The sequence below is a fragment of the Thamnophis elegans genome, chromosome 10 (genome assembly GCF_009769535.1).
Source record: "Thamnophis elegans isolate rThaEle1 chromosome 10, rThaEle1.pri, whole genome shotgun sequence".
NCBI lineage: Eukaryota > Metazoa > Chordata > Lepidosauria > Squamata > Colubridae > Thamnophis > Thamnophis elegans.
Genome location: NC_045550.1, coordinates 29906248 through 29915888, shown reverse-complemented (window position 1 = coordinate 29915888; position 9641 = coordinate 29906248). Strand labels below are relative to the sequence as shown.

The 9641-nt window shown below is 38.7% G+C and overlaps 1 protein-coding gene across 2 annotated transcripts; it reads right to left on the bottom strand.

The window, feature by feature from the left end:
* Positions 1 to 328: 328 nt before the first annotated feature.
* On the bottom strand, positions 329 to 7970 carry LOC116514061 (small ubiquitin-related modifier 3). Of its 2 annotated transcripts, none has more exons than XM_032225493.1 (4): positions 7627 to 7970; positions 5391 to 5519; positions 4552 to 4623; positions 329 to 1938 (listed from the first exon to the last, which is right to left on the bottom strand). In XM_032225493.1, exons 1-4 carry the CDS (start codon positions 7645 to 7647, stop codon positions 1876 to 1878), a joined length of 285 nt encoding a protein of 94 aa, XP_032081384.1. In that variant the 5' UTR covers positions 7648 to 7970; the 3' UTR covers positions 329 to 1875. The 2 variants fall into 2 exon arrangements, with proteins under 2 accessions (XP_032081384.1, XP_032081383.1); XM_032225492.1 differs by lacking the exon at positions 7627 to 7970 and adding an exon at positions 7175 to 7346.
* Positions 7971 to 9641: the final 1671 nt, after the last annotated feature.

Below are 9641 nucleotides of genomic sequence, written 5' to 3'. Positions count from 1 at the left end.
TTAATGGCATCAAATATTAAATTCAGAAAATGTGTAAAGACTGGCCTGGACATATAAATTTAAGAACATAAGGAACAAATTAGGTATACTTAGTGGGCAACCATTTTTGGAAAAATGAATATAAAACATGGTCTTACTCTTTAATTCACTATCGTGATTTTCTCTGCTTTTATAGTAAACATTTCTAATATGCAATGAGATCAAGCTAGAACAAGGAAGTAACATAGGAGCATTTTCTACAAAGTAACAAATATAGAATCTTCAAGATGGACCACTGTTACTGAAATTGTATTCCTTTGCTTGTTGTATTAATACCCTAAATATTAAATCCACTCTCAATAAAAGAATTTAATAAAGATGTGCATATGAATATTGTCAGCATTTCAGTGATACAGCTTTGAATATAGTCATATGAAATTCAGCAGCATTAAACATAAGCCAAGAGACAGAGTACCAAATTAGGTTTACTGTGTACAGTAATAAAGGACAAGTATTGTACAATTGAATAAACAATTAACAATTTTAAATGAATATCCCTTCCTGGACCATTTACAATTATAGGGAATAGGTAAAGGATAGGCAATCTTCTCAAAAGGGTTTCTTGCAAACCAGTACTGTTAAATATAGATATAAAAGCAGAAACATATTTTCCCAAGTAGCAATGAAAAAGCATACAAAAAGTAAACAAAATAGTTTTAATTTAGATGCATCCAAATCATGTTACTACTAAAAGTCATTTAAATGTGAGATATTTGGGAAACAGGTCCCTCATATTCAATATTTTTCCCAATGGTATACTTGAAAATTTAAGTCACTAATATTGAAATTCCTTGTTTTTAAAGTTAAGATTTAATTACTCAACAGAAAATAAATTCAACTCTAGCATTGCATTCTGCTTCACTGGGTTTCCCAGGCAATGGTTGCAACAAAGGAAGTTTAAGATCCTAGTGCATAGGCAGAATACAATACACAGCTGTTTGACTCCCAGACAAGGCTATAAAGCAATGAGCCTATAAGGTCAACTTTTAACAAAAAGATATATAGCTTTTATTGTCCAATAAATCATTGAAGAAATGTTTGGGGTGAAAACTATCTACTGAGTTTCTCCTGCACAAGGAGTTGCACAATTAACAAGAATTACACAGGAGACCTTCTTAAAACATCCTGATCAATTAATTTAAAAATTATCAAAGTCTGGTACTCTACCCTGGATATGTGAATTTATAGTAATGTGTATATTATGTATGCAAATAGTGTAACTGCTGACAAACTCAATAACTTCCCATTACTTTAAAAATTGATTCTATACTATTTTATTATGAAAAAGCACATGTACATTTGCATTACCTTTAACTGCCACTATAATCAGCATTCTGCAAGTATTGCTCTTTGCATATATCCCCCATTAACAGTTTTAGAGTAATAATTCTTTATGATAATTCTTTTCTTCTGTCCCAAACATCCTTTGAGAAAAATCCTATCACAAAGAAAAAGTATTTCAATATTTACATTGTCATAATTAAGCGATAAAACAATAACTAAAGGCAGCACTATGTATGTTCATTGTACAGTAGGTTGGTATTTAGGTCACCATTTTAGAAGAACAAGATGACAGTAAATAACCAGTAATTACTTATTTAAAAATTTAATTTTTTACTGGGCCCATTTTATGAAGTTATTTTTCATAGATACAGCTTCAACTTGCACACGCAGAATATCAGGGACAGGAAAAAAGATTTGGATAAATGTCCTCAGAACATGAGAAGATTCCTGTATGATTGGCATGTTCATTTGTTTACTATTTAATAGCAAATCCAAGGACAGATGATGAAGTGGGTGATATTTTGTATTCCTTTTCCGAAATGAAAAGGACATTTAGCATATGCCACCAGTTTGCTGTTGAAAAACATCAATAGTGTCTTCATCTTCCATTTCCAACTGTTAAAACACAAAGGACAAATGTTAAAAAATGTTCTAACTTGTTAGAATTTTTCTGCAACAGCTCAATAAGGGAGATAGCCAGTTAAATGCTGTAGAATTTCCCCAGATATTATGGTTTCATATTTCAACATCCCATTTCTGCTGATTTAAGAGAACCTCATAATTAGAAGCAGAAAATCTCTGGAGAAAAAAAAGTACTATATAACTCTCATGTACAGAAACTATAATATAATACATTAAACAAAGTCTTAATAAAAGCTGCCCCATATCTTTTAAAGAAACTTGAGGTGTGAATTGAAATATTAACCGTATTAAAAAACATATTTTCAATTATATTCCCTTATAGTCAAAAGTAATTCACTGATGCTTATTCAGCAAAATTTAGAAGATCTTCATCTCTTTCCCAAATATTTTATGGCAGTGGTTCTCAACCTATGATCTGTGGACTGCTGCAAGAACACGATGTCATCAGAAGCTTCACAATGGCTTGAAGATTATTTAAATATTGAGTTAAGTCTTGGGCGTTCGTGGCCACAAAATGCATTTAAATGGGGCCCATGGTGAAGAAAAGGTCGAGAAACACTGCTTTATGCCACAGGTACTTGGCAAAAGATTGGTTAAATATGACCACAAGCAACTAGTGGCTAATGATTAAAATAAAAATTAAATCTACAACACTAAACAGAGAATATTCATATTCAAATTATTTTGATCCAGGACTAAATGAACATATTTCATTCATTCTAAGACTAGCTCTTGAAATGTGACTACAGCTTGTTTTTCTTTAATCCTGTAAAATAATACTTTCATTTTTACCTGGAATTAAAACAACTTATAATAGTCTTTAGATAGGTTACAAATGAAGGCAATACGTTGATATGCTTAATTCATGCTCCCTCAAACACTTATGTAGAGAGTTGGAAATTATCACATTTTAATGGAATGTATTATCAAATATCAGCAATCTAAAGTTGTAGCGTTACTAAGCACCATGTTCATGTGGCATTTTCTCAATTCTCCAAAAAGCATATTCAAAGTGAAATACAATAATTAATACTGATTTTATAAGTGAGAAAGCTCCCACCATGAAAAATTATTTCCTACAAAGAAGAACATATATGTAAAAATTAAACAAGTAATGGATTGCATTGTCTCTGGTATGAACAACTATAGAATATTTATTATTTCTAATTATTATTAAGTGTATGATATGGAAGACCCAGTTAATACCATTCATATTTACACCAACCAGCTTTATTATATTCAATGAAGGATTGTCCTACAATTATTTCATTACTAGTATATGTCTGTTCCTCCTGTTCTATCCTTTCCCCATTTTATCAGAGTTGGATAAGAAAGTCCTCATTGTTTTTAATGATTCTATCAGGAACGTTATGATTTAGAAATGTAGAGAATGTCTATTTCTCTCATGGAAGGGGCCTCATGGAATGAGATCATTATATGTGGATTATGCTCAATTGTACATCACCATTGGTGAATTTAGTGATGCTGTGGATGTCGTATCATGGGAGTCAGGAGGTTATGGGGGTCTGAAAGGGGAATAATCTTCAAGTAAGCCCTGGCAAAATGCAGTGGCTTCAGATGTTGAGCCCCCCTGGACCTGAGACCTTACTATCTTTGATACTGGATGGGATTACACACTGCCTCAAACAGACCTTGGGAAAAATCTGGGGTCCTCTTAGACCAGGAGTGAGCAATTCATTTTCTCAGAGGCCACATGTGAAACTGGACTATTGGGGAGGATCAAACCAATAGGGATGGTATTATAGCCTCTGTTGTCGCCGCCATGGACCAGATAGGGACAGCCAAAGGGCCAGATTCGGCAGAAAGCTGTAAAATGCCTAAATCTGTCCCAGACTCATAACTCCTGCTCGAAGAGCAAGTGGCAGTTGTGACTTAGAGGGTCTTTGCCCATACTGTATGCCATTTGCACCCATTCCTACACCCGGAGACCTACTCATGATCACCCATGACATGGTAAACTCTAGGTTACTCTACTGCAATGCACTTTACATGGGCCTGCCCTTGAGAAGTATCCAGAAATTTCAGTTGGTACAAAATGCAGCGGGGCAAGCAATTATGTGTTTTTAGAAGATACATATTACACCTCTGCTTTGTATTGGTTACCAGTTTGTTTCCGGATCCAATTCAAGGTACTGTTCTTGACCTTTAAAGGCTTTCATGGCATTGGGCCAGGTTATTTGAGTGACCACCTATTCCCAATTTCATCTGCCCATGCTATTATATCTAGTAGAGGGAGCATATTATGTGTTCTATTATCTAGGGAATTTATATTGGCAAGCTCTAAACAGTAGGCCTTTTCTGCTGTGCCACCTGCACTGTGGAATCTTCTTGAAGTTGAGGTTGGCCTCATCACTGTTGAGCTTTCATAGATTCCTCAAGACCTGGTTATGCCACCAGGCCTAGGAAACCCAGAGAAGGTGAGCTTAGGAAGTGGCTCCAGTTTTTTTAAACATCCCTTTGTCTGTTATTCTTTTAGCTTGCTTTTTTAAATTGTATTTGTTAACTGCTTCTAGCATTGTTGTACACTGCCCAAAATCACTTGATCATATGAAATGAGACTCTTACCTGTGCAGGTGTATCTGTTTCATTAATTGGTTGCCCATCAAATCTGAATCTAATCTGTCTCATTGACAAACCCTAGGAAGAAATACCTATATTATATATATACACACACAATGCTTGCATTGCTAAATCTGCATAAAATAATCTTAGGTTATGTCAAAGTGGATATAGCATAAAGAGAGCAACCAGAGTCCCTTTGTGAGGGAGATGGATGGTTCCCAAATGTGATAAATGAAATAAACCTCCCATTTTGTTAAGACTAACAACTGATTGATCCTGTATATGCATTTGATACAAAAACAAAGTTGCCCTCGTGCATGCATGTTCAATACATGTCTATTTTACCAATCAAAACCACCCTATTACAAATATAAAATAATTTGCTCAGTATAAAGACAGCTATGTGTGAGATATCCCCTAAACAAACACACAAACTAGATATATAATAAATACTGGACAAGGTAACAATAAGTTGGATCATCTAAATCCAGTTATCCCTTGTCAGCGACAATGTAATATAAAATGAAAAATGATTGTCATAAAATGAAGAGATCCTACAATACAGATATACTTGTCTCTTGTTTCTTCCCTAATAAAAAAGGTAAAATACACTAATTAAATGAATACAGCATTCAGCATAAATATGTGCATTTTTAAATAGAAAACCTGTTGCTGGAAATACAAGTATATCTAATTTTATGTAGCATACATGTTTTATACCACCATTGCATTAACACTTGAGAAATATTTCAGCATTAGATCTCCTTGGGAAGACAAGAACTTGGGCGCACAGAAATATATTCAGCATAAATGTTAAGACTTAATAATGTTAATTTAATTACCTGTCTCTCACAATAAGCTTTCATTAATTTACTTAACGGCGTGTGGCGCTTTATTTTAAACTGGACCACCGATCCATCTTGACCAGCAACTTTTAAATTGATATGGTCGTTTTCTGTTTTTACTCCTTCCTGCAAACAGAATATAAACGTATCAATGTTCATGAAGTTAAGTCACACACATGATCCTGCAAAAATATGAAACACTTTTCAAGTTGATATTTACCAATATGTGCTCCTTTGTAATGCAATTTCTTGATGCACACTCAAAAGTGCTTTTTTAAAAGGCAGCTGGACTGCTTTTTTCCTTGAGGAAGAAGAAGAAAGTGTTTGGCTTCTCATCCAAGAAGCTTCATCAGTTCTACTGATGGGGGGGGGGGTTGGGGATGAAAAGATAGGTACTTGTTGGATGAGAAGCGAAATGGGAAAAAAACAGTCCAGTTGCCTTTTGAAAAAGCATCTTTGAGAAAATTATGTGGCTAATTGGAATATCTCTGGTTATGTTGCTTCTCTTCTTCCAGCTTCATGTTTTCAGTACATATGGACACATACACCTCCCTCCCCCTACTAAGAGTGTGTGTGTGTGTGTGTGTGTGTATGCTTCCATATATATGTACAAATTTCCTATCTTCCTCCTGTTAGATCTCTCTATGCTGGGCATTTTCTTCTAACAACCCCACCGTGCAAATTTTAAGATTTTTTCAGGTTCCACATTTTCCTCATAACTTTTAAATATTCTTGCATTTTAGAAAACATTATTTATTGCCATATCATTTTTCAAACATAAACCTTTCAACCTCACTAAGAACATAAACATGTTATAGGAAAAAAAGAGGCATGAAAATTTTCATGCAATATAAACACAAATATAAGACACCAATAGGCTAAAGAAGAATAGATGGGGAACTTTATTTACATTAGGGTGAAAAATTATACCAATCCTATTTAGTGTGGTCTGTCTTTAAGATACCAATTTTATTTGATATTGCTTTGCTGTGACTTTTTATACTCTTGGAGCTTTTAGGTAAAACTATTGTATATGAAATATAAACAGAACTCCAGAAACTACTAAGTGTTTACTACTAGTAAGAACTTAAGAGTTTGCTACATGGTTTTACAAGAAAAGACCTAAATGAGCAGGTTCTAGAGACAGATGGATAAGTTCTAGCTATTTGGTTGCTAAGAGTCAACATTGGCTTGATGATACATAATCCATCAATGCGTACTATGTTGGAAATAAATCCCACTGAAGTAAATGAGGTATCTCCAATTAAATTTGTATTTGTAGCTCTTGAAAATTTCATGAGTTTTACTCTCCAATCAGCACTGCAAGTTCCCCATTTCTAACTGCAAGCAAGAGCTTTCTCTCTATATCTATAAAATTACATTCATCCGATTCTTCAGTTAAAGATATGATATCCTACCATATATATCTAGGATTATGCGGTTTATAATCCAAAACATGGAACAATTTTGGAAAACGAATCCTAACGAAATGAATTTCCTCTGAAGCAATCGAAGAGTAAAATGTCTTTGGGAACCTCGTTAAGGACTCTCATCCACCTCCCCTAATTGCACGCAGGAAGACAAAAGGAGGAGGAGGAGAAGGGAGGAAAGGAAGTCGGGGTCGGCCCTTTACTTAAGCCGAGACTTCCAAGCACGTGGTGAGATCCCGCACTATCTAACTCGGTAGCTGGAAGAGATCGGGGATCCTTTGGCTGCTGTTGCAAAGCCAAACGACTCCTAACGCCGCCCCATCACGAAGATTCTCCGGGCAGCTAACATACCAGGCACAACGTTAGAGGTGCATTATATGCAGCCCAGGATACTATGAAGAAGCCCATCTACCGACTGGGCTGGCCCGGATACCGAAAGTGTCCGAGATGTTGAAGAGAAACACGCGGTTGCGGCCTAAGTACCCTTTCCCAATTCCTGCGGGAGCTCCTGGGAGAAAGAGCGTAGTCCCTTCGCAGTGCCCTCCTTCCGGGTGAGGCGGGTCCGGTTTCTCGCTCACAACCGGGGCGGGGAACATTCGGGCCCAAGACGGGGCGTGAGCCGGGTTTCCCTTCGGGAGGAACCCCGCTCTCCGTTCTCTAAGGCGCCGAGCGCGACCGTGGCATCACGGAAGCCCCTCTGAGGGGATAGCCTGCCCGCAGACTCCCGAGAGGCCTGGGCCTCCGCAGGGAGCCGAGGCAAGACCAAGAGCGAGATACTGCGGAGCGAGGGCGACCCAGCTTACCTTAGGTTTCTCCTCGGACATGGCGACGCGTCAGGCAGAGACCTCTCGGGGAGCGAGTCTGCTCTGAGCCCCTCTTCCCTCCTCGCTCGCCTCTCCCGCCTGCAGCAACTGCTCGCGTGAACGCGCTTCGCGCCCAGCGATTTTCTGCTTCCTGTTGGGCCTAAGTGGGTCACGTGGGGCATGCACGTTCCCGACGCGCGCTCCCGAGCGATGCTTGGCTCGTCGGGAGCGCGCTCTATGGGGTGGTGGTTGGAGGAGGTGGTGATGGCGCCGAAGGTGCGTCACGATCGTCTGAAGTGGGAGCTCTTGTGGTTCCTAGAGAATGTTACGAGGTAGGGGCGTGGTCACTTAGAGCGCGGGAGGAGGAAGAGGCGGAGCCAGTTCCCCTATTTTTTTAAAAATGCTGGGGAACTGGGTGGGGCCGTAGCCTTACTAGGTTTAGGTTTCGTTTTATTTATACGCCGCCCTATTCCCAGCGGGACTCAGGGCGGCGCACAAACCCAAAGAGGGAAAGAGAAACACAAAAACTACAAATACAAGCATTTAAAAATAACCAACAGCCACACAAATCGAGAGGGGAAGGGAAGTCATCAACCCCAGGCCTGCCGACACAGCCAGGTTTTAACGGCTATCCGGAAGCCCTGGAGAGAGGTGAGGGTCCGAATCTCTGCGGGGAGTTCGTTCCAAAGGGCCGGAGCTGCCACAGAGAAGGCCCTCCCCCGGGTAGTAGCCAGATGGCATTGGCTGGTAGACGGAACCCGGGGGAGGCCAATTATTAATCTAAGAGGGGTCTGAGCTATGCTGTACAGTGGTAGCAAAAGAGAGAACCTAATCTGAAAACTACTCAGCACGTGTATCTTTTATAACACTCACTCGCGTGAAAAAGGTTACATTTGTAAGTCTACCTCCAAGCTGTGGAATAATTGGACTAGGCTATTTAAATTTCAATCCCCTCATGAAATGGGAAGTCAGTAATTAGAAAATGAACGAGAACAATGACAGCATTATATTCATCATTCTTGATTTGTATTGTGTGTGTATATACAGGAACTGCGGATTAGCAACTACTTTAAAAATATTGGCCTGTGGGGGGGGGGGGAATGAAGATCTAAATGCATTGTTCCGTAGGAAGTTAGCATCCACCTCTCTCCTAGGAAAATGAAATATTCTAGGAAATATTTTAAAAGGCAGAATGTTGTTTCCCTGGATGAGAAATGGAGAAACATGGTTTTTTAGGCAGGAAGCAGACTCGCTCTTAATAGCTCTCACCCTCCTCAACAGCCCACAGCAGATGTCAGCACTTAAGAGATAGCTAAGTATCATAAGCAAATGCCCTCATTCAAGATCCAACAAAGGTAGGATTAGCCCTCAGCCATAATAGGAATTGCCCAAAGCCCCTTCATACATCAACACCCAGCAAGATTCAACCTGGCCCCATGGGAGGCTGACAACCAATCAGAATACATTTCTTACACAGGAACAGGAAGTTCCAAGGCAGGGCCCAAGAGAGGGTATAAGTACCTCCCTCTCTCATCTATGTACTTTTTTTTTCTTTTTTGCCAGGACCCAAAAAAAATCATGTGGTCCTGTCTACCATTAAACCAATTTTCCAAGTAGTCCATGTTTCCACTTTCTTCCCACTTGGAACAGAACCCAGATAGACACTTCTTCCAACAGTTCTTAGAACAATCCTATGCAAATGCCCACATATACACACATTATTCAACAACTATGAATATTTCTATTATGAAATACAACTGCTTCACAATTTTAGCCTATAATGAATCATGCATCACTCGGGGTGGGGAACCTTGGCCCTTTATGACTTATAGACTTCAATTCCCAGAATTCCTGAGCATGTCCGGCTCATGAATTCTGGGAGTTGACATGGTTGACACGTCATAAGGGCCAAGGTTTCCAACCTCTGCTCTAAGCCATAGATTGTAGTTTCATGATACACTAATTATGAACCTAGACTCAATATGCAGGGTTTTGTGTTTTGTTTTTAATTGTTA